Below are 26112 nucleotides of genomic sequence, written 5' to 3' on the forward strand. Positions count from 1 at the left end.
CTGTTGATGCTGAGTTTGGAAGTCTCTCCCAGAAGTGGAGACTACTAGTTTTGTGACAGATGATCTACTTGGATATCCAGCAACTTGTCGGGGTGGGTTTATTTTCCCTCTCTTTTTTCACCTGTTCCTGTTCTGTTCTCAAAATAAGAGAGATACAATTATTCAGGGTTTGATTCCAAATTTTCTTCCGTCAAAACCTAAAGTGTGTCGGTGCCATTACCCCCCAAAACCCTACATTGGCAGTTCGTGTTGAATCAGACATAAACCAAGTCCAACAAGACCAAGGAGACCTTGGGGAGAAGGTAGCGCACTCACGGCCCCTTTGGATGGTGAGAAATGATGAGATAACAAAAGGAAGCCCTTTCTCACCAAATTTCACCAGTTTTTGTGAGATTGAGTGAGAAAGGAGAAGGGCACTTAATTTTATTTATTATTTTTTTTTTTTGTGCTTATCACTCTAAAATGCTCAATCCAAATGAGTGATTTGACGACAAATCATAGCCCTTTCCTTTCTTTTCTCATGAAACCCCTCCATCCAAAGGGGGCTGTAATTCTATCCTCCTTTCCTGCTACTTGGTTAGCATGTGCCACTGCTAACTCCTTTTGCACCTGCTAATGAACTCCTATTCCTGGAACTCCTCTTTATTAACCACATTTCTTGCTTCTGCATGAGTCATGGTCACTGCTCCTGCACCTCCAACTACAAGAGGAACTTCCGCATCTCTATTTCTCATAATATTGCAACCACAACAGACTCAAGACGGAGGAGGCTCAGCGTTTCTTATTTCTTTGATTTGTGAAAGGTTGCTGAAACATTAGCAAGTTGGTTTCTCACTTGTCATTTTCTGGTAATATCTTTATATAAAGGAATTCTGTCCTCTCTCTTTTACTTTCTTTGTTCTGGCTAGGTAATCACCGATGTAGTTAGATAAAAAATGATATAGTCTGCTGTTGATGCAATCTTGTGTTACCTTGTTTATTAGATCACTGCCTAATCCTATACAAACAAGACAAGCACTGTAGTAGTCTGATGACTCTCATTGTGGAGTAGTCATCTTATGAAACTTCCCCCACGTCGCTTCTTTTTTTCTCTCCTTTAATGCAAAAGAAAGTGAAATATGATATTTCTGGGAATTTTAGTCTTTTCTGACCAACTTGGCATGGGGTCCATATGTTGTTATTCACTGAAATTCGACAGGATTCGGTTGCTGGTGGTATGGCATAAACTTTGGCTTTGGTGATTGTAAGTCTTGATCTCCCATCCTTCCTCATGCATCTTCTCTGGTCTTAATTACACCATGAACAGTTTCTGCGTTACTTACTAGCCACTTGAATGATCAGGACTTACCTGATTCAACATACCAAATGCCAGAACCATTTCAGATTGTCATCCATCTCTCTCTCTCTCTCTCTCTCTCTCTCTCTCTCTCTCTCTCTCTCTGTGTGTGAGCACATACTTGCAGGCGGAAAACCATCCTTAGGGGTGGGAGAGTGGCTCTACAAGTATCGAATTGTTGTTAGATTTATACCATTCCTTTTGCATTTGTAAGATAAACACAGCGAAAATTGACAAGCTGTTTTTCTTCTATTGTGTTCGTCAGAAAGAGAAGATTTCACAAACATTACGGCTGATTTTATTATTTTATAAGAACCACGTGTTGCAAAGGTAAGAGTAACATCTGGATTCTTACAATCTAGACAGTTTTTACACGGATACCTCTAAGAATCAAGGATGTGATAAGGAAAATAAATTGGAAAAAATGGAAGGATCTAACCATTGTGAGCGGTTAACTTGTCTATTTCCTTACCCAAGTTCTTGTTCCAGTTCCAAATATAGCCTAAAGAGGTTTGATAGGGTCCGTGACAACTATTCATGAAAGTGTCCATGAAAAGGTAACGTACGGTCCAGATTGACTGTCCGTTACCATTTCATGGACACTTTCATGGATAGTTGTCATGGATAACATTTTCGCAGCCGAAATGTTCTTTCAGTTTCTCATAAGCCCAGCAATGCAGGATTTTTCCCGAGCATTTTCCACCACTTGGAAAATGTCGACTCGTCCAAGATCACATCCTTTCCGATCTCCTCATGGTTAAGCCATTTGAATAGATCTGTCTCTAATTGCACAATCTCCTCCTTCATCTCTTCAAACTTCTTATTGCTACTTCTAAGTTCCTCCACTGTAGCCCAAAAGCAGGATTCTGAGCTGGATCCTTTTCCCATTCTTTCAGCATGTTCGCGCCACCGTTGGGTGTATTTGTATCGTTTCGGCCTACCCTTGAACATGTAGGGTCCAGTGTCATCGTTCTTTAAGTGCCTGTAGAAGTTGGCAATATCTAGAGGCTCCACCAACCTTCTGTACTCGGTTCCAAGCTTTATCCAGTCTTCCTGCCCCTCAAATTCACCCGGAAGTTCATACTTTTTCAACATTTCTATAATTTCGTCCCACATGCCCGCTAACTCTAGCCTATTAACGTTGGCATGAAAGTCCTCAACATCATTTTGTAACTTGAAGGAATCATAATACCCCACCTTGCGAACTTCCCTTTCACTTTGGTATTTCCAGATGCTTCTGAGTCTTTTTTCGATCTCAGTCTTGTTCCGGTTTATCTTGTCCTGGTTTCCCTGTTTTTGCTTTTCCAGTTCACCTGCAGCACGAAGACACAGCCTACCTCTTGTGCTCTGGAATTCCAAGCACTAGAAATTAGATAATCTTCCAAACAATCCAAACAAAAGTTGATACTAGACTGTTGGTATTGATTTTTTTTTTCCTCTGAACATATCAAACTTGAGTGGTGATATGTTCTCGGAAAATTCTTTGAGTGAAATCCACTTTCCAGGAAATGCAAGATGATTTTGGCTGATTCAGTAACAGTTTAAGAATCAGTTTTATCGGTATATTTTCATAAATTGTATTTGACAATACCAGCACCCATTCTGTCTGATTTTTGAAAATTAGCTAACATCCTTTTAATGTTGCCCCAAAGACGGTTTCTCTTGAAAAATATCAGTAAATTACTTTTCCAAAAACCGTAAACCAACGTATTTTCTGAAAAGTGTTCACCAAACTGAATTTTCAAAACCTGTTTACTCAGAAAAAATGAAAATGATTCTAAAACAATGAGTGTTTTCGAACTTCTTCTTGTTTTAGCTCCTGAAAAAACAAAGAACCAATACTCGATTTCATACTTTTCAGCAATCAAGTCTGCAAAACGAAATAGGAGACTCCAACAGCAGGAGGAGAAAGAAGGGTTGAAACTCACCACACCAAGGTCATTCAAGGCTGTGTTAAGATTTCCCATCTCTCCCTCTATGCTTGCATTTGAGGACAAAGGAAGCTCTTTGAAATGATCATCCAAGTAGGCCACATTTTGCATTTCTAAGCTTCCTTGCAGTTCATTTTCATACCCCAGATGTTCCTTTAGACTTTTACCAGCCACCTCTTTGATTTCTGCTTCACATTGCAACTGACAGCTATAGAACAAAATTTGCGACACTGCATCCGAATTCTTCGCAACAACCAGCTTTCCATTCCCAGTGCAGAAGACATAGGTACCAAAAGGCCTGTAAGGACTTGGTTCTATGAAGCTGGTTAGAGTTTCCAGCAACGGGTATGTGGACCCCATCAGATTGCATGCGATATGGCTGGCAACAGACGATACATTCCTCATCACCTTCAAAAAGAAAATTGAAGCTTCCTCGGCCATTGCAACAGAATCGTTTCCAAAATACAAGGATCTTGGATTGAAAAAGTGGAGAACGGGCTGAAGTTCTCCTCCAATGGAGGAGAGAGGAGCGAGCATTAGGCGAGGGACAATGTCATACCTCATGACAAAGTGTATGAAGTAAGTATCCCAGTTCTCCCTCCTTAATGCATGTGGAATGATGCGATCACCAACTAGAGGGGACCCAAATGTTACACAGAGGGGGGTCGTAGGATTGCTGCTTTTCCTTATGTACTCCTCTAAGAACCAAAAGGTTGCCAGAATGGCCATTGGGCCACCTGAGGAATGCCCTGCGAATACTATCTGCTTCTTCTCTGTCACTGCTTTCTTGACCTGGGAATTACATGTACATTTTGCTTGGTTTTCAACATTGAGATAGCAGATTTGGATATTATTGTTATGTCCACTACTAGTGAAATGAAATCTCCTTTGAATCTGGTGCTTGTTTTTCTTCTCTATTTTTTTGTCTCACTTCCAGGTTTTAGACATTCATTGCAAATGAAATTTAGTACTCGTGTTCTCTTTTGATCTATGAAATACTTCTTGATGCAATGATAAGGTACTACTGGATTATTAATCTATCATGATGATATTACTGAGGAACGTCTTTATCAGAATATTTTTGCTTCTCACTTTAGGCAATTAGCAATAATTTTTCTGTGGACTTTTGGAAATCTGTTTCATGTAGCTTGACAAGGAAATTTTGAGTCTATGCTAGTGATTGACAGATGCACTGAAAGTAACAAGATTCTTCACAGAAACTCTTTAAGGGACTTGGTCATATTTCAGGGAGTAGAAAAGGGAATGACAGTGTGATTTCTCAGGTGTACAAGGCTACCAGTATAATTAACACTACTTTCTAGTTTCTACTCACTGAAACTCTTTAAGCCCTAATTTGCAGGACAAAATGAACTGATTCTATTGGGATCCTTGGACAATTGCTTGATCAAGGCCAACATTTCTCGGCATCGTTTGATATGCTACTTCCTTTCCCCTCAGTCTCTTGCGTTACGTACGTACACTTCTTTTCCCTTTTTATTTCATTTATTGGTGCAACATTTCATGTCATGTTTCATCTGAATTTGATTTGAAGAATGGTTAAAAACAAATACAAGGATTAGATTTATAATACCTCCTTTTCAAATGAAGTTTTTCTGAGAATGACTTCAAATCTCCGGAAAAAGGCTTCATTCACCACGGCTACTTCATCGTTGCCGATACTCCTGAGGGAAGGAAACAGATTGAGAGAGGCCTTCGTATCTCCGAAAGGCCTGCTGCTGAACCAATCCTCCACAGACCATGACCCTGGGAAGCCGAAAACAGCTTCGGATGAGCTGCGGCTTTTCTCGTAGAGATATGGCTTCCCAGAAGCCCTGTGAGCCTTCAAGGAAAGGGAACAAGCTTTCTTGATGAGCTCTTCTCTCATCCCTATGGTCTCTCCAAGTCTCCCTCCCACCATCTTCTGTTTTTCCGTGCTTCAGCAGTTTGCATAGGCTTATGGCTTTCTTGTTCTCTCTTTTCCTTGTTTTTGTAGTGAGAGGGAGAATAATGGCTAGTGGTGAATTACTGCTGTGCCCCTTTCCGAGGTTGGTTTCTGGTTTTTGTGTTAATGATAATGGTGGGATTTGGGGCTCTTTTTGTCATTAGACAATCATTGACTTGAAGGCTGCTTGACTTGTGTTGGAAAATGCTTGGAACTTATACTTGCAAAGCAGATGACCAAAAGACCCTCACCTATTGGTTACAAGCCATTGGGTTGGTGGACCATCGCATCTCTTTTGGTAGTGTTCTGCTACAAAAAAGGTCTTCTTTTTCCATCTCTCATTTGCTCGGAAGTTGCCATAAGCAATATTTAGAGATCCCATGTTTTGTTCAATCAAAAACTAATCTCTCTGATTTTGCAGTTTATTGATATTTTGGCATCCCAAAGAAGAGGTATAACATTTTCGACCAAAGAAGAAGAAGAAGAAGAAAAGTTTTGACCGATTAGGGATTTGCTTGATCCCTCCTAACTAATGCTTTAGGTTCAAAACCTTTGAGGTGTTATCAATTCCTTTGGAGTCAATATATCCAAAGTTTTGTTCTTGCTTTAATTGGGACCCGCAAGTGAACAATGGGATTGGTCTTCCAAAATTAGTCGAGGTGCGCAAGAGTTGGCCCGGACACTTGAGTTATAAAAAACACTTTGATGCTTCCTAGAAACAAATCAAACATCCAAAGCAATGATATTTTGATGTTAATGACCAACGAAATCCCTTGCCATATCATCTGTTAATGTTTTTCTTTTGATACTCGAACCACTTCTCTTTGCTCTGGGGGATTGAACATGATCAGCAATATCATTGTTAATCTTTTTTCGCTTCCAATTTTCTTGACTGGAAAGTTCACGAAAGACATGGTCTATCTTCCTAGAGCAGTATAAATCACACAAAATAGTAAGGTTGTGTTCTTGTTAACTTATTGATAGTTTTTCGTCTTTAGTGAACTTTTTTTCGCCTTTGGTCCTAATTTTTTACTTTTTAGACTTCTCCCGTCGAGATGAATGAACAATCCAAAAAATATAACGCAAATCTAACAAAAATTCAAATAAAACAAACAAAACAGACGAACCGGGGGGAAAAAGTTTACAAGAACCCACCTTTAAGTAGTTATAAATGGCTATAAGAGATTAAAGAGAGTCAAGGGGAGTAGGAAAATGTTGTGTGGTTGTGAATGGGGGGCTTTTGGTTGAGGGAATAATGAAGGGGCCCTTGAAATGAAAAAAAGTGGGCACCATTGGACAGTTTGAATAGCCATGTTGGTGACCGCGTCAACTTCTGTTTAACCATTTTGATTGTAAGTGTAGTGTAACTTGAGGAACCTCTTCTTGTGCATGTGAGGTTGATATGTCCATCCTCCTAAATAATAAGAATCGGATTGGGGGATGCCATCTTTGGTCCAATTTTTCCAATAATGTCCCCCGAAGTTTCAGGCCAGAGGGTTTTCAGTGTCCAAAATCGTAATTTCCCGCGGGCTTGGGGTAGTGGAGCACATGCTGCCACGTAGCCAGCTTCCCCTCCCTTTTTTTTCTCTCACACAACCCACGCGTACATACATACACGGATTCGACGGAGAGAGAGAGAGGACGAGGAGAGGAACGATCGCCGACCACCACCAAGCCACCCACTGACGGCGACGACCACCACCACTACTGGCCCACCACCACCTCCGGCGACCACCGGCGCACCCCTTCCCTTTCACCCACATCTTTGTTTTTTGCCCCCACACAGCACAGACGAACAGAGGCAACGAAAGACGAACAGGTTTGGAGATCGAAAGAGGGAGAGGTAGATGTGAGATCTTGGCGTCTTTCACGCGCGATGTGTGTCAAGAGAGGCGAGAGGAGGCGATTTGAGGCAACCTCGCTGGTGCTCCTGTGCCATTCATCCCCGATCTGCTCTGTGCCATTCACCCGACGTTAAGGTCAGATTGTTTCATTATGTTTGGTCTGTTTCGTTTCATTTTGTTCGGCTGCTCTGCTTGCAGTTTGATTCTGCTTTAGGGTTGTTTTACTCTACTTGTGCCTGGCTGATTGTGCTACCCGTTTGGAGGGTCTGTAGTATTTTCTGTGTTTGGTTTGTGCTGCTGTTTTGGTGGGTCGTCTGTAGCGTATTTGTGATTAATTGGGTGTGGGTTGTCTGCCATTTTCAAGTCCTCTGTTTGCATGATTTTACCGTGCGGCTATGGCTATTTAGAGCCAGAACGAGGGAGGATGGGCTCCTATCATGATTAACAAATAGAGGAATAAGAATGGGGAGTCAGGATCAAATAACCAAGCTTTATTCACTCTTTTCATTGATAACTTGCCCGAGGAGGTTGATCAAGGTTGGCTCAGGAAAACTTTCAATCATTACGGTATTGTCAAAGATGCTTTCATTCCATATAAGCAGAGCAAAAGAACTGGTTCAAAATATGGGTTTGTTAGGTATGATTGCCATGTCTCTACAGGAGTTGCAATTTCAAAATCCAATGGGTTGTGGGATAGCGACAAGAAGCTTTTTGTCAAAGAGGCAACTTTTGGTCAGTACATGAACAAATCAGATTTGAAATTCCCATTTTCCAACGCCCTGTTGTGGGAAATAGATCGCATGGGCTTTCTGGAATTCAAGGTTCCCACTTCAATATTAGATTAAGTGGACAAAAGAGTTTCAATCTTGGAAAATCTTTTGCCCAAATGATTTCAGGTGATGCTTACAATGGGAATAGTGCTGGGAATGAGACACAGAAGGTTTTGGAAAGTACTGATCAAGTGGGCCGAAGGGTATCTTTAAAATCCGTAGGTAATGGGTGGCTATACCGCAGCGCGGTGGCAAAATTACACAAGTTAATCCCAAAGTAATTACTGGCGATATGTGCAGGAGAATGGGATGCGAAGGCCTTTAGTAATACACGGTCATTGTATTGGCCTTTAGTGTTTGCGTTTACAAGAGCCTTGATATGAGTTCGATTTTAGGACCCATGAAACCCAAAGTTTGAGAAGTTTTAATACTTGTGCAGCGAAGCAAAATGTCAGACGATCGAATCAAGATGATATGGATGATTTTTTTAAAACAAGTAAAGGGAAATCCAACTATTTAATGTTAAGTTTACTGGCATTTAGCTAAGGGAAATTGTTACCCAAATTATGCAACCTAGAGGGGGGGTGAATAGGATTGCTAGTAATAATTACCAATAAAAATTTATCTCTAACAATATATGCAAACAATAAGTATGCAATCAAAATAGAGAGATAGAGAGATAGAACCCGTTTATAGTGGTTCGGTCCGGATTTGTCCACGGTCCGGCCCTACTCCACTTCTCCTCAAGCAATTACTTGAAGGTTAGACTAATCTTTAAAAGATTACAACTTGTAAGTCTTGCGGGTGCTTACAAGAACCGAATGCCTCTAGCTTTCCCGAGGAGCTAGCACAACCGCAAGAATTTTCTCCGAAAACTTCTCAAAAACAATAACACCCAAATTCCAACCCGAATTTGGTCTTCTAAGCTTTCAAGTGTTTGACTCAAACACTCACTTAGGAAATACAAGTATGTGAAGAAGGTATGAAAATTATCGCTCACGACTTGTACAAATTTTCTCTCAAGAATAATATGAAAGTGGAAGAACAATGAGAATTTTTGGCTTTGATCTTTTGAGAATTTGCTCTTGCAATAATATGGAATGTTGTAGCTTGTGTATGTACTCATTAATGAGTTCTTGATGCCTTATATAGCCATCCATATGCTTCCTAGCCGTTGGAAACTAGCCGTTGGAAACTAGCCGTTTGAAACTAGCCGTTGGAAACTAGCCGTTGGAACTAGCCGTTGGAAACTAGCCGTTTGAAACTAGCCGTTGGAAACTAGCCGTTTGATAGAGTGGTCATCCGGGTGGTCGTCCGATGGTTTCCGGTTGTCACAGCTTTCTGTTCAGACAGCCGGCTTGTCAGCCGGTTCGTAAACCTGTGGCTCACAATTTCATCTAAATAAATCCGTTAAAGCATGTATTGAGCTCAATAAAGTCTTTGTAAATATAAATCATGAATCCAAGAGACTTTATGCTATATTTCAAGGTCACGAAAATATTTAATTCGGGAATCGACTTTTCGATAATTTTGTATTTGCCGAATAAAAATATCATTGAATTAATCATCAAAATAATTAATAGAGATGCATATAAATTTTCACAAATTATAATGCATACATTTTTCAACAATCTCCCCCTTTTTGATGATGACACAAAATGATAGTTTTTATTCAAGTAGGAGTTATGCCAATCTCCCCCTTAATACATGCACCAAAGCAGTTATCTATGATCAACGAGTAATAGCAATAATCATCAGATCATAGCAAGCAATTTTTTAAATTTGCCCAAAATGGCAAGATAGATCAATTAAAACTTGGCTTTTTCTCCCCCTGTGACATCATAAAAAAAACTAAAAAGAGAAAAACAATAGGGCCATGGTTCCAGCACCATGCCGCTCTTGCCCTGTAGCACTCTATCTTCGTTCATTGAGAGCTTGGCGTCCTTGATTTTCGTATTCTCGAATAATGGCTGCTACAACGGCAGCTATAATGCCAATCCAATACCACAGAGTATCCACATTTACATTCCATCCGAACCATGGTGGTATTCTCATGGTAAGTAACGCACACAGCAGAATGAAGATAAAGAGTTGCATCCAAATGGTTTGGATAAACAACCTGAACTCTGCTCGTTCGGCATCTCTTTCGTAAAACTCAAACGGTAACCCTTGCGGTATGTTTGCCATTGCTTGATGAGAGATTTAGGCCGAGAGAGAAGGAAAGATAGATAGATGAAGAGATAGAGATTGTGTTGTTGAATTTATAGAGTATGAGAGAAGTGTTTGGGGATGTGATAGAGATACGGCGCCGAATAGAGATAAGAATAGGTGAAGAGATAGAATAGGATAGGGAGTGCGGTAGAGATGCGGCGCCGAAAGAGATAGGATAGGGGATGCGGCGCCGAACAGGACAAGAATGGGGGAAGAAAAATTGTGTTCGGGTGTTTATTGTTGTGTCCCCTTAATGCATGCTCCCCCTAAAAGAGAGCTTTTTAAAGAATGCGAGGGGTATTACCGAGAATGATTATCCCTGCAAGCTTAGAGACTAGAAATTCATATCGGCGAAGTATATAAGAGACAATTTAAGCACTAAGCCATGAAGTTCATACAAACTAAGTGTAACAGACTTAATAAATCAGAGTTAGCAACGCAAAAGCTTGAATAAGTCTCAACCTCACGGTCGTCCGGTTGGACATCCGCTTGGACATCCGACTGACAAATGCAGGTTAAGTCCAGAAAACGTTTAAGAGGAGTAGCATTAAAGACCATAAAACTGATTTTCTGTATACCAAACACAGGAAAATGAAACATATGATAAAATGTTTGAAGGGTGATTTCTTTATCAAGATCATTTGTACTCTCCATCAAGTATGATATTTACTAATTCAATCAACTCAACATTGAATCCGAAAAAAAAACTTTTGACATCAAGAACACGAAACTTTTTCATAAATGATTAGACATGCCGAGTTCTCGTCGAATGAAACAAAATTGTTCTTCACCAAGGGGTTTTGTGAAAATGTCCGCCAATTGCTTGTCGGTACTAATAAAGTTAAGTTCAATATCCCCTTTTTGAACATGATCTCTTATAAAATGATGTCTAATCTCAATATGTTTTGTTCGAGAATGTTGAATCGGATTCTTGGTTAAGCTAATTGCACTGGTATTATCACATTTAATAGGAATATGATCATATTGCAAATTGAAATCCTCCATTTGTTGTTTGATCCACAATATTTGGGCACAACAACTTCCGGCCGCTACATATTCCGCCTCGGCGGTAGATAGAGCTACGGAATTTTGTTTCTTGCTATGCCAAGACACTAGAGAGTGCCCTAGAAATTGGCAAGTCCCACTTGTACTTTTACGATCAACTTTGAAACCTCCAAAATCCGCATCCGAATAACCAATTAAATCAAATGCAACTCCACGTGGATAAAACAATCCTAAGTCATGAGAACCGCCAACATATTTAAAGATACGTTTAATAGCTTTTAAATGCGATTCTTTAGGACATGATTGAAATCTAGCACACATGCAAACACTAAACATTATATCCGGTCTACTTGCAGTGAGATAAAGTAATGAGCCGATCATACCTCGATACATCTTTTCATTGACGGCCTTACCATTCTCATCTTTGTCTAGCTTAGTTGATGTGCTCATTGGTGTGCTCGTTGGCTTTGATCCTTCCATGCCAAACTTCTTAATAAGTTCTTTCGCATACTTGGCTTGGTTGATTAGGATCCCCTCATTAGTTTGCTTGATTTGAAGTCCGAGGAAGAAGTTAAGCTCCCCCATCATACTCATTTCAAATTCACCTTGCATACACTTAGCAAACTCTTTGCACATATTATCATTAGTGGCACCAAAGACAATATCATCAACATATATTTGAATAATGAGCATATCTTTACCTTTGGCTTTAATGAAAAGAGTAGTATCAATTTTTCCACGAGTAAAGCCATTGTCAAGCAAGAATGAACTAAGTCTATCATACCATGCACGTGGTGCTTGCTTCAAGCCATATAAAGCTTTTGAGAGTTTAAAAACATGATCGGGGTATACATGATCTTCAAAGCCGGGAGGTTGTTTGACATAAACTACCTCATTTATGAACCCATTCAAAAATGCACTTTTCACATCCATTTGATAAAGCTTGAAATTTTTGAAAGATGCAAAGGCAAGTAATATGCGAATAGCCTCTAATCTAGCTACCGGTGCAAAAGTTTCTTCAAAATCAATACCTTCTTCTTGATTATAACCTTGAGCAACAAGTCTAGCTTTATTCCTAACAATATTTCCGGATTCATCTAGCTTGTTACGAAAAACCCATTTAGTACCTATAATAGTGTGATCAAGAGGCTTAGGTACTAATGCCCAAACTTTATTCCTTTCAAATTGATTCAACTCATCTTGCATGGCCAAAATCCAATTTTCATCATCTTGAGCTTCCGGAAAGTTTTTAGGCTCAATTTGAGAAACAAAAGCTTGATTTTCACAAAAATTTCTATGAGACGAGCGAGTGGTTACCCCTTTCGAAACTTCTCCAAGAATCAAGTCCTTTGGATGGTTTTGCACGAATCTCCAATCCTTGGAAAGATCTTGGTTGTCTCTCATGGCATCTTGAGGTTGATTAATAACTTCATCTTCTTTGATTTGAGAGCTTTCTACTTGAGTATCACCATCAACTTTTTCTTGAATTGTCAAGTCATGAATCTCATGTGTAATTTCTAAGTCATCATTATCAACAACATCCTTAGTAGCACAAGGATTAGATTCATCAAAGGAAACGTGAATAGATTCTTCAACAAGATTAGTGCGCTTATTATAAATTCTATATGCTTTGCTAGTAAGAGAGTAACCAATAAAGATGCCTTCATCCGATTTTGAATCAAATTTACCCAAGTTATCTTTTCCATTGTTTAATACATAACATTTACAACCGAAGGCATGAAAGTAATTAATGTTGGGTATTCTACCATTCCAAAGCTCATAAGGAGTTTTCTTGAGGATAGGCCTAATTAAAACTCGATTCAAAATATAGCATGAGGTATTAACGGCTTCCGCCCAAAAATATTTTGGCAAAGAGTTTTCACAAAGCATAGTGCGGGCCATTTCTTCCAGAGTACGATTTTTTCTCTCTACTACTCCATTTTGTTGAGGAGTACGAGGTACGGAAAAGTTATGACCAATACCATGTTCATCACAAAACTTTTCATATAAAGAATTGTCAAGTTCTTTTCCATGATCCGTACGAATGTTAGAAATAACAAAGCCTTTTTCATTTTGAACTCTTCTACAAAGTTTAGTGAAATTAGGATAAGCCTCATTCTTATGAGCTAGGAACATCACCCATGTATATCTAGAGAAATCATCAACAACAACAAGACAATAATAGTTTCCACAAAGACTTGGAGAGCGAGTTGGTCCAAACAAATCCATATGAAGTAATTGCAAAGGTCTAGTAGTTGAAACAACATTTTTGGACTTAAAAGAAACCTTGGTTTGTTTTCCTTGTTGGCAAGGACCACAAAGTCTATCTTTTTCAAATTTGATTTTAGGAAGACCTTTTACCAAATTTTTTCTAGAGAGTTTTGAAATAGCATCCATACTTGCATGTCCTAGGCGCCTATGCCAAAGCCAACTATTTTCACTCAAAGCGGAAAAACATTTTATATCACAATTACTTAAATCATTGAGATTAAAAACATATACATTTTCAAATCTTTGTCCAACGAAGAGTGTCTTGTTGCTTTTGTCATTTTCAATGATACATTTGGATTTTTCAAAGATAACACGATTTCCTCTATCACATAATTGACTTATGCTAAGAAGATTGTGTTTTAAACCATTAACAAGTAAAACATCTTCAATAATAGGAGAATTACCTATATTGCCGATTCCTATGATTTTACCTTTGTTGTTGTCTCCAAATGTGACATGTCCACCATCTTTAGACGAAAGAGAATTGAAAGCCCTCTTGTCACCGGTCATGTGTCTTGAACATCCACTATCAAGGTACCAACTTCCTTCCTTGAGAGAACTTTTGAAGCATACCTACAATAGCACATCAATTCTTGACTTTTGGTACCCAAATCATCTTGGGTCCTTGAAGGTTAGCATTGATACGGTTCTTAGGAACCCAAACCTTTTTTGCATTAGAAGATGAGTATCCTTTCATAGGACATGTAGGAGAAATATGACCAATTTTACCACAATAATGACATGTCAATTTAGAATGGCTAGAAGGAGGAACATCTTTTTCAAAAAGATTTTTGTGTTGAGTGGGATTATAACCAATTCCGGCCTTGTGAAAAGAAACCATTTGTTTTCCAAGAAGAATGTCTAAACTTTCTTTTCCATTAGTGAGTTTTGAAAGAGAATTAGTTAAATTATCAATTTGTTTTTCTAAAGATTCGTTTTTGGAAGTATCCTTCAAATACTCTTTTTCTTTTTCCAAAGAGGTTCTTAAACTTTCATTTTCTTCCTCCAAAATATCTTTCTCTTCAATTAAATCATCTATTTCTAGTGAAAGATCTTTAGCAATCTTTTTAAGAAATTTGTTTTTAGAAACAACCTTTTCAAATTCTACTTTCAACTCTTTATAGGCAATAAATAATTCATCAAAGGAATAGGATGAGTCGAGATCTACCTCGTTTTCTTCGATGGCCATGAAACACAAGTTAGCGACCTCTTGTTGCTCATCGTCCTCATCGGAGCTACTATCGTCACTATTGTCCCATGCGGCCATCATAGCTCTCTTTTTGTCCTTCTTTGAATATTTTTTTGCATATGGACATTCACTTTTGATGTGGCCGGGCTTCTTGCACTCGTAGCAAATGATTGGATCCTTTTTACTATTTTCTTCTTTGCCTCCATCTTTTCTTGAAAATCCTCTGCCTTTGTGAGATGCTCTATTTTTGAGGAGTTTCTTGAACGTTTTTGTGATGAGCGCCATTTCATCATCCTCACTTTCGTTGCTTGAATCCTCCTTGCTTTTTGATTTGCTTGTTGTACTTTTGAAGGCAAGATCCTTAACTTTCTTCTCTTTTTCACCCTTGAGGTTGTGATGCATTTCCTCCGTCATGAGAGATCCCATGAGCTTGTCCATCGTGTATGTTGAGAAATCTTTGGATTGTAGGATGATGGAGGTGGTAGTGTCCCAATTGGTTGGCATGGAACGGAGCACCTTCCTTGTCATTTCGGATTGACTGTAAATCTTTCCAAGAGCTTTTAAACCGTTAGTAATACTAGCAAATCTAGCAAACATTTGAGATATAGATTCATCCGGTTTCATTTTGAAGAGCTCATAGCTATGCACAAGAATATCAATTTTGGACTCCTTAACTTGACTATCTCCTTCATGTGACATTTCTAACTTATCCCATATTTCTTTAGCCGATTCACATGCGGAAACACAATCATATTCATTGGGAGTAATAGCACAAAAAAGAAGGTTCATAGCTCTATAGTTCTTTTCTATTGAAGCCTTTTCCAAATGACTCCACTCATAATCTGATTTAGGCATAGTCTCTTCCCCAACTTTCTTAGTAGGAATAATGGGACCATTTTTGATAATTTTCCATAGATCATAATCCGTGGATTGAATAAAGATCATCATTCTATTTTTCCAATGAGAGTAATTTTCTCCGGTGAACAAGGGAGGTCTATTGGATGATTGACCTTCGATACAAGAAACATTACTAGTGGTTGCCATGGATCTTAACTCTTAGATGGTTAAATCTACAAACAAGAGCCGAGGCTCTGATACCAATTGTTACCCAAATTATGCAACCTAGAGGGGGGGTGAATAGGATTGCTAGTAATAATTACCAATAAAAATTTATCTCTAACAATATATGCAAACAATAAGTATGCAATCAAAATAGAGAGATAGAGAGATAGAACCCGTTTATAGTGGTTCGGTCCGGATTTGTCCACGGTCCGGCCCTACTCCACTTCTCCTCAAGCAATTACTTGAAGGTTAGACTAATCTTTAAAAGATTACAACTTGTAAGTCTTGCGGGTGCTTACAAGAACCGAATGCCTCTAGCTTTCCCGAGGAGCTAGCACAACCGCAAGAATTTTCTCCGAAAACTTCTCAAAAACAATAACACCCAAATTCCAACCCGAATTTGGTCTTCTAAGCTTTCAAGTGTTTGACTCAAACACTCACTTAGGAAATACAAGTATGTGAAGAAGGTATGAAAATTATCGCTCACGACTTGTACAAATTTTCTCTCAAGAATAATATGAAAGTGGAAGAACAATGAGAATTTTTGGCTTTGATCTTTTGAGAATTTGCTCTTGCAATAATATGGAATGTTGTAGCTTGTGTATGTACTCATTAATGAGTTCTTGATGCCTTATATAGCCATCCATATGCTTCCTAGCCGTTGGAAACTAGCCGTTGGAAACTAGCCGTTTGAAACTAGCCGTTGGAACTAGCCGTTGGAAACTAGCCGTTTGAAACTAGCCGTTGGAAACTAGCCGTTTGATAGAGTGGTCATCCGGGTGGTCGTCCGATGGTTTCCGGTTGTCACAGCTTTCTGTTCAGACAGCCGGCTTGTCAGCCGGTTCGTAAACCTGTGGCTCACAATTTCATCTAAATAAATCCGTTAAAGCATGTATTGAGCTCAATAAAGTCTTTGTAAATATAAATCATGAATCCAAGAGACTTTATGCTATATTTCAAGGTCACGAAAATATTTAATTCGGGAATCGACTTTTCGATAATTTTGTATTTGCCGAATAAAAATATCATTGAATTAATCATCAAAATAATTAATAGAGATGCATATAAATTTTCACAAATTATAATGCATACATTTTTCAACAGAAATAACTAACCATCCAAGCCATAATAATTTGCCTTTGAATAAGGTTTAAATGACTTGAGGAATTTTTAGTGATTTGTAGTTAAAATGTGTTTTTCTTCTTCCCCAAAATTGCAGTTTTAGTTACAGTTTGTACATTGAGAAAGTCTAAGTTCTCTGAGTTGGATGTATATACCTGTGATTTCCATAGAGAATTTGTCTTTGAATGAATAAAGTTTGTTTTTTTGCTGCGAGTTTATATGTCTTAAGGGATTTATGGTGCTTGTTTTGTCAGTGTATTGCAATTATCAATTGTCAATTTTATAAATTGATTACTTATTCAGAGTTTTATATTCCATATGGAATTTGATTTCCAACTGGAATTTGTTTTTAAATATATAAAGTTTCTATTTTGCCTGTGAGTTTAGATGGCTTGAAGGATTTGTGTGCTAATGTTTTGTGATTATACATTGTTGATTTCATAAATTAATTAGTTATTTATGGTTTTATACTCCAACGCTATGGCAATACAATTTCTGTTCATGCGGTGAACTCATGGAAAATAATAACATGAACTATTTGTAATTAGAGTTGTTTGTGACACATTGTTAGATTTGAAATATCTATTCCATACTACATCTCATTATCATTCAATGATATTCCACCTCGAATGGCGATTAGTGTTCATTAGGTTTAATCACTCTCTGACTATTCTTTTAGGATTCTAATTTTTCATGCATCGAATTTTATTAATCTTTTATAAGATTTTTGGATTTTTGCAGATTGCTTATTTGATTTTAAAAGTAGAGTATGAAGTGGGGCTGCGAAGTGACCCAACAATCAACCCCAAAAGACAATGATCTCCTTACAGTACGGTTTGTTTTTTACCGTCTTTCAGTAAAATTACTTCTTTGTTATGGTTTTTTGATTGTGGAAGCATTAGTGCTTAAAACTTCGTCCTTCAATGACTGCAGGTTTACACTAATCAGTTGGAGCAATTCTACTTGAGGGGGAAAAAAAGTAGTTGTCTTGGAAAGAAATGTGATTGATTGCTAATCGCTTAACTTATCTTGCGATCCCTTGAATTGAAATGTGATTCTTTTTATTTACCAAACATTACTTTTGCTAATTACAAAGCAACGGCCTGGATGTAGTGTCCCACTAACTTATCTTGCAGTCTTTATAAATTGTATTCATGATTGGTTGTTTAAGAGTAAAAACTTTAATGACACCGCAACCAACCCACGCATGTGTGCTATATACCCCAATTTAAATTTGATATTTCCTTATTAGCTTTTCTGGTTTCAAGTATTCATCTAAGTTTAGTATTTCATTTTCCAGGGGTGATTCAATACTGAGCTTTTGTTCTAATTTTCTATTTGTCGAATAACTGTGTTCTTTTCCCTCTTTTGTTAGGTTTGAGTCCAATTTCTAAGATCTGATTCTTGAATCTCTAAACTGAGTTTCTGATTACTAAGATTGTTCTCCAAATGTTTACAAGAGCTGAATTTTGGATATTGAGTTCAATTCATTTATGTTGGTATAAGCCAAGCTATTATTCCAAAATTTTGAATTGTGAATTATTTAAAAAAAATTGTCAGAGTTTATTGTTTTACTTCCCTACTTCTTTTAGGTTGGTTGTTGGGAGTGCTTTATGCGTTGCTCCGGAAGTGTTGAAGAGGAACTATGGGAAGGAGATTGTTTGGAGTGCAGGAATCATCCTATACATCCTACTAAGCGGAGTGCCTAAAAGAATACATTTATTCTTGAGTATAATGTATCTTGAATACCTGTTCGGCCAGTTTGTGTTTGGACTATTTGAGTTGTTGCATTTGTCAAAATGGTCGCTCAGTTTCATGGAGTCCCAGTCGTTTCGCTCAGAACCAAGAATTTCTTATTGTATTAACCAGCTTTTGTTTTCCAAGTGAATGACTTAAGCATCCCTCCTAATCCCTCTGTGAAATTTGGCTGTGTGTGATTTCATTGGCTGTGCTTGTGCCAAGCCCCTTTAGGATGCCTAAAGTCTAACTGATATGAAACCTATATCTCTCTGTCGAAATGAGATTTTGACTTCATTATTTTACCCGTGCATGCAGACATTTTCTTCAAACATCGAGAAAGACATCTTTGATGAGATTTTAAAAGGCCATATCGACTTTGAAAGCTCACCTTGGCGTTCTATATCAACTGGTGCGAAGGATATTATCAGGAAAATTTTCAAAAGGCGGATAACTGCTGCTCTGCCTCTCAAACATACCAACTACCAATAATCAACTGCTGCTGACCACCACCAATAATCAATTCCTCCTACATCTATTCATCGTCCTTCTTGGATAGATCATCAAGACTATGGGCAATTTTCAAAAGTAAGATCACTTTATTATCCAATGGCTTGTATGAGAGGGTTGTAGGAATGCAATGCATTGGGGGATCCAATATTCAAAGCGTTAGTAGGTCTCTATTGTTGAAGATGATATACTTCTAGCTAACTTTTAATTTTTGAATTAGGTCGTGAGCTTGTAAATAGACTACGCATTGTGTCGTCCATATATGAATCAACTAATGGTTTTGCTACTTTGATCAATCTATGTAATATATCTTCCTACATATTTCCATATTCTTCTATTGCTTCCGGCTCTAAAATTACAAATAAGATATATCAAGCCTAAATCAAAATTTGTTCCCTTCAACGGGCATGCATTCGTGCTGTGCACGAAGGTGCACCTAGTTTGTTAAGAAACTTTAGAATAGGTCTCTCAATGGGCCGGATTCGATCCGGATTCAACAAATCCAAATTCGATAAGACTCGAATCCGATTCGGATCCGATAAGACTCAAATCCATTAGTAGTAATCCTGATCCGGATCCGAAAAATTCGGATCCGATCCGAAAACTTTTTTACTTCAAAAATTTTAGCAAAAAAAATTTAAAATAAAAATACAACTTCTTAAACCTTTTTTTTTTCAAAATAAAAAATTTTAATGTTTTTTTAAAAAAAATTAAAAAATAAAGTTCGGATTCGAATTGATAACGGATTTAATCCGAATCCAATCTGATCCGAATTTGGATTACCGGATTCGGATTATCGGATCGACATTATCGGATCCGGTCCATTACCTATAGAGGACGTTGTCAGTTAAATTAACCCAAGCGAAACAAATCCCAAGCACCATCAACATGCAGCATTCTGTTTCTGGATCGATGTGTGTTTCGGAAAGTTTTCGGCCTAAAGATTGCGTGAAAATCTTGAAGATTCGCATGCTTTAGGGCATCTCTAGTATGTGGTTAGATGTGTTTTAGCTCAAAAATTTTCTAACATAACCAACCATACCCATTTTTGTGTTTTCTACAGGGTTACGTAAATGTGGTGTTAACTCTAATAAACAATGCTTGTTGAGATAACTGTGGCAACACCATTAAAGAGAGAAAGGGAGCAGAGAGAGATAGACACAGGAGAGAAATGAATGCAACACTTTTTGAAAAAAATCTTTAAAAAAGTAGTAGGAATAATAAATGGAGAAAGATAGAAAAATAAATGACCGGAAGCAAGGGGAATTTAAAGGAAATCTTTTGAAAAATACTTTTCAAAAAGTGTTCCAAACAAGGCTGAAATGAAATGAAATATCTCATGCCGTGTGTCAGGTGGGAGGTAGGGGAAGGAGAGAGAAAGGTAAAGAATAGAAAAGGTGCGAGGGTGGAGACTGGAGTGCTTAAAATGTACACTATACGCATAGTAATTATAGGGAGTGCATTAGAGATTCTCTTACGATAGCTTGAAATAGTACATTAGAAATACTGGTATAGGCACAATTGGATTTTGGCTCTAGAATTTGCATTACCCCCTTTCATGTCAAAGATACCGTAATGAGCGAGAGAGCACGCTAAAAGCTTGTACAGCTAAATGCATTCTAAATATATTAAAGTTGGTGGATGGCTGGACACACTATTCTCTGAAAAAATGTAAAAAGATTTGCATAAGCGTGTGGGATACCTATACTGTTATAAGTTGCCTAATGGTTTGTAATTATTATACATTTACACTTACAAGTTTTGGGATTATGTTAATTATTCTACGCTTCTGCATACTTCGATTTATTTTCATGAAAATGGCAATGATGTCGGAAATCTCTAAACTACTTTATCAATAGGCCTTCTTAGCCGATCACGACTTCCAAGGTCAATTTTGGAATTGTAACAGAAGTGGTATCAAAGCATGTACATGAGACTGGCAAAACCCACCTCTGTAGCTATTTTACCGAATTAAAGGCACAAAAACAGTTTGCAACAGTCTCAGAAAACAGGAAGCTATTTTTTCTTTTCGAAAAATCCTCTCTACATCTACCAAGTAACTATTCACGAGCAAAAGATGAAAATATTGTTCTTTCTCTCTCTCCTCCCTACCACTCCCGGGAGTGGATCCTCTGTCCCACTGTACCCGAGTACCTTACAACGTCGTTTTGGCCGGGAAACACAAGCAAAATTTTTATTTTGGTTCTATGGTTCTCTTAGGGTTCTCATTGAAAGCCCTAGAGCCAAATATTAATTATAACCCTTTAGGATAAAATGATCAAAAAAATACGATCTTTGCACCGATTCAAACGGATTAAAAATTGGAGCACTTAATTTTATTAGGCTATTTATATATTGGCTCTAAGGCTTTCAATGAGAACCCTAAGAGAACCATAAAACCAAATAAAGTTTCCTTATTGCTGTACAAAACGTTGTCGCAAGGGACTCGGACAGGCAGAGTATTTTTTTATACTGTTTAATGGGAATAGAGAAGAGTAGTAGAGAGGTTGGTGTGGTGGGAGAGAAAATAATGGATAGATAAAATAGAAAAGGTGCTTCTTTACTAGGTATTTAAGCTATTGTTGATGTAGATGCTCAAGTCAACAATTTACTTTATTAACATTCTCTTATATGTATGAGAAGAGGAGAATATGTAGCAGTACAGTGTTGGATTGTGAATACACAAAACCAGTTAATAAAGTTGAGGAGAGTGTAATAAGTGGAACTTATCTGAAGAGCAGCATGTTTTTGAGCATCTGCAACCCTACTAGTCAAATAAAAACTACTCAAAATTACCAAAAAGATACAATCTTTACTTTACCGACCAATTTTTTCACCAATCCATTCCAACCCTACCCTCCATTATTCCTACCAATGCTCGAGTCAGCAACACCTATCCATTCCTCCTGCCCGCGCGTACACCACACGGTGAGAGTAGATCTCACTCGCCGGCGTCAAATGGCGCATGAGAGCTGTTCCGGTGGAATTTCAAGGTCGGCCTTTTACCATCGTCATCGTCTCTTCTTCGCGACACAACCTCGTGGTCAAAAATAATTTTCGACCACTTTGACATACCGGCCAAAGTGAAATATGAAACTTCTGGGAATTTTAGTCATTTCTGACCAATTTAGTAAGGGTCTACGTAGTTATTCACTGAAATTCGACGGGACTCGGTTGCTGGTGGTATGGCATATACTTTGGCTTTGGTGATTGTAAGTCTTGATCTCCCATCCTTTCTCATGCATCTTCTCTGGTCTTAATTATACTACTATGAACAGTTTCTGCGTTACTTACTAGCCCCTTGAATGATCAGGACTTACCTGATTCCACATACCAAATGCCAGAACCATTTCAGATTGTCATCAGAAGATCTCTCTCTCTCTCTCTCTCTCTCTCTCTCTCTGTGCGCGCGCGCGAGCACACACGTGCGGGCGGAAAACCATCCTTTGGGCTGGGAGAGTAGCTCTACAACAAGTATCGAATTGTTGTTTGATTTATATCATTCCTTTTGCATTTTATAAGATAAACACAGCGAAAATTGACAAGCTGTTTTTCTTCTATTGTGTTCTTCAGAAAGAGAAGATTTCACAAACATTACGGCTGAGTTTATTATTTTACAAGAACCACATGTTGCAAAGGAAAGAGTAACATCTGGATTCTTACAATCTAGACAGTTTTTACACGGATACCTCTAAAAATCAAGGATGTGATAAGGAAAATAAACTGGAAAAAATGGAAGGATCTGACCATTGTGAGCGGTTACTTGTCTATTTCCTTACCCAAGTTCTTGTTCCAGCTCCAAATATAGCCTAAAGAGGTTTGATAGGGTCTGACAACTATTCATGAAAGTGTCCATGAAAAGGTAACGGATCCGTTACCTTTTCATGGATAGTTGTCATGGATAACATTTTCGCAGCCGAAATGTTCATTCAGTTTCTCATAAGCCCAGCAATGCAGGATTTTTCCCTATGCTGAAAAGGGAGCGTTTTCCACCACTTGGAAAATGTCGACTCGTCCAAGATCACATCCTTTCCGATCTCCCCATGTTTAAGCCATTTGAATAGATCTGTCTCTAATTGCACAATCTCCTCCTTCATCTCTTCAAACTTCTTATTGCTACTTCTAAGTTCCTCCACTGCAGCCCAAAAGCAGGATTCTGAGCAGGATCCTTTTCCCGTTCTTTCAGCATGTTCGCGCCACCGTTGGGTGAATCTGTATCGTTTCGGCCTACCCATGGTCTTGTAGGGTCCGGTGTCATCGTTCTTTAAGTGTCTGTAGTAATTGGCAATATCTAGAGGCTCCACCAATCTTCTGTACTCGGTTCCAAGCTTTATCCAGTCTTCCCGCCCCTCAAATTCGCCCGGAAGTTCGTACTTTTTCAACATTTCTATAATTTCGTCCCACATGCCCGTTAACTCTTGCCTATTAACGTTGGCAAGAAAGTCCTCAACATCATTTTGTAACTTGAAGGAATCATAATACCCCACCTTGCGAACTTCCCTTTCACTTTGGTATTTCCGGATGCTTCTGAGTCTTTTTTCGATCTCAGTCTTGTTCCGGTTTATCTTGTCGTGGTTTCCCTGTTTTTGCTTTTGCAGTTCACCTGCAGCACGAAGACACAGCCTACCTCTTGTGCTCTGGAATTCCAAGCACTAGAAATTAGATAACCTTCCAAACAATCCAAACAAAAGTTGATACTAGACTGTTGGGATTGATTTTTTTTTTTTTTTTTCTCTCTGAACATATCAAACTTGTGTGGTGATACGTTCTCGGAAAATTCTTTGAAAGAAATCCACTTTCCAGGAAATGCAAGATGATTTTGGCTGATTCAGTAACAGTTTAAGAATCAGTTTTATCAGTATAATTTCATATTTTGTATTTGACAATACCAGCACCCATTCTGTCTGATTTTTGAAAATTAGCTAACATCCTTTTAATGTTGTCCCAAAGACGGTTTCTCTTGTAAAAATATCAGTAAATTACTTTTCCAAAAACCGTAAACCAACGTATTTTCTGAGAAATGTTCACCAAACTGAATTTTCAAAACCTGTTTACTCAGAAAAAATGAAATGGATTCTAAAAAGATTAGTGTTTTTGAACTTCTTCTTGTTTTAGCTCCTGAAAAAACAAAGAACCAATACTCGATTTCATACTTTTCAGCAATCAAGTCTGCAAAACGAAATAGGAGACTCCAACAGCAGGAGGAGAAAGAAGGGTTGAAACTCACCACGCCAAGGTCATTCAAGGCTGTGTTAAGGTTTCCTATCTCTCCCTCTACGCTCGCATTTGAGGACAAAGGAAGCTCTTTGAAATGATCATCCACGTAGGCCACATTTTGCATTTCTAAGCTTCCTTGCAGTTCATTTTCATACCCCAGATGTTCCTTTAGACTTTTACCAGCCACCTCTGTGATTTCTGCTTCACATTGCAACTGACAACTATAGAACAAAATTTGCAACACTGCATCCGAATTCTTCGCAACAACCAGCTTTCCATTCCCAGTGCAGAAGATATAGGTACCAAAAGGCCTGTAAGGGCTTAGTTCTATGCAGCTGGTTAGAGTTTCCAGCAACGAGTTTGTAGACCCCATCAAACTGCACGCGATATTGCTGGCAACAGACCATACATTCCTCATCACTTCCGTAAAGAAATCTGAAGCTTCCTTGGCCATTGCAACGGAATCGTTTCCAAAATATGAGGATCTTGGATTGAAAAAGTGGAGAACGGGCTGAAGTTTTCCTCCAATGGAGGAGAGAGGAGCAAGCATTAGGCGAGGGACAATGTCATACCTCATGACGAAGTGTATGAAGTAAGTATCCCAGTTCTCCCTCCTTACTGCATGTGGAATGATGCGGTCACCAACTAGAGGGGACCCAAAAGTTACACAGAGAGGGGTCATAGGACTGCTGCTTTTCCTTACGTACTCCTCTAAGAACCAAAAGGTTGCAAGAATGGCCGTTGGGCCGCCTGAGGAATGCCCTGCAAAAACTATCTGCTTCTTCTCGGCCACTGCTTTATTGACCTGGGAATTACATGCACATTTTACTTGGTTTTCAACATTGAGACAGCGGATTTGACGATTAGTACTATTACTGTTATGTCCACCAGCTAAATAAAATCTCCTTTGAATCTGGTGCTTGTTTTTCTTTTCTCTATTTTTGTCTCACTTCCAGGGTTTTGGGCATTCTTTGCAAATGAAATTTGGTGTTCTCTGTTGATCTATGAAATACTTCTTGATGCAATGAAGGAACTACTGGACAATTAATCTATACTAGTGATTGACAGATGCACTGAAAGTAACAAGATTCTGCACAGAAACTCTGTAAGGGACTTGGTCTTATTTCAGGGTGTAGAAAAGTGATTTCACAGGTTTCCAAGGCTACCAGTATAATTAACACTACTGTCTATTCACTGAAACTCTGTAAGCCCTGATTTGCAGGACAAAATGAACTGATTCTATTGGGATATCCTTGGACAGTTGCTTGATCTAGGCCAACATTTCTCGGCATCGTTTGATATGCTACTTCCTTTCCCCTCAAGTCTCTTGCGTTACGTACGTATGCTTCTTTTCCCTTTTTATTTCATTTACTGGTGCAACATTTCTTGTCATGCTTCATCTGAGTTTGATTTGAAGAATGGTTAAAAGCAAATACAAGGATTAAATTTATAATACCTCATTTTCAAATGAAGTTGTTTTGAGAATGAATTCAAATCTCCGGAAAAAGGCTTCATTCACCGCGGCTACTTCATCGTTGCTTATACTCCTGAGGGAAGGAAACAGATTGAGATCGGCCTTCATATCTCCGAAAGACCTGCTGCTGAACCAATTCTCCACAGACCATGACCCTGGGAAGCTGAAAACAGCTTCGGATGAGCCGCGGCTTTTCTCGTAGAGATACGGCTTCCCAGAAGCCCTGTGAGCCTTCAAGGAAAGGGAACAAGCTTTCTTGATGAGCTCTTCTCTCATCCCTATGGTCTCTCCAAGTCTCCCTCCCACCATCTTCTGTTTCTCCATGCTTCAGCAGTTTGCATAGGCTTATGGCTTTCTTGTTCTCTCTTTTTCCTTGCATTTGTAGTGCGAGGGAGAATAATGGCTAGTGGTGAATTACTGCAGTGTCCCTTTCCGAGGTTGATTTCTGGTTTTTGTGTTAATGTTAAATTGTTAATGGCGAGATTTGGGGG

General features: G+C 38.5%; 2 protein-coding genes and 1 long non-coding RNA gene across 3 annotated transcripts; 1 reads left to right on the forward strand and 2 right to left on the reverse strand.

The window, feature by feature from the left end:
- Window positions 1-420: 420 nt before the first annotated feature.
- LOC131298997 (uncharacterized) lies at window positions 421-2012 on the forward strand. The gene is made up of 2 exons (XR_009190583.1): window positions 421-1879; window positions 1952-2012. It is a non-coding gene; the product is annotated as an uncharacterized LOC131298997 (long non-coding RNA).
- On the reverse strand, window positions 1612-5317 carry LOC131298993 (protein EDS1L-like). The gene is made up of 3 exons (XM_058324520.1): window positions 4859-5317; window positions 3265-4059; window positions 1612-2683 (listed from the first exon to the last, which is right to left on the reverse strand). The coding sequence occupies exons 1-3, from the start codon at window positions 5183-5185 to the stop codon at window positions 1997-1999; spliced, it is 1809 nt and encodes a 602-aa protein (XP_058180503.1). The 5' UTR covers window positions 5186-5317; the 3' UTR covers window positions 1612-1996.
- A 17196-nt stretch (window positions 5318-22513) lies between these two features.
- LOC131298992 (protein EDS1L-like) lies at window positions 22514-25977 on the reverse strand. The gene is made up of 3 exons (XM_058324519.1): window positions 25604-25977; window positions 24158-24952; window positions 22514-23567 (listed from the first exon to the last, which is right to left on the reverse strand). The coding sequence occupies exons 1-3, from the start codon at window positions 25943-25945 to the stop codon at window positions 22860-22862; spliced, it is 1845 nt and encodes a 614-aa protein (XP_058180502.1). The 5' UTR covers window positions 25946-25977; the 3' UTR covers window positions 22514-22859.
- Window positions 25978-26112: the final 135 nt, after the last annotated feature.

The sequence above is a fragment of the Rhododendron vialii genome, chromosome 8a (genome assembly GCF_030253575.1).
Source record: "Rhododendron vialii isolate Sample 1 chromosome 8a, ASM3025357v1".
NCBI classification, from domain to species: domain Eukaryota; kingdom Viridiplantae; phylum Streptophyta; class Magnoliopsida; order Ericales; family Ericaceae; genus Rhododendron; species Rhododendron vialii.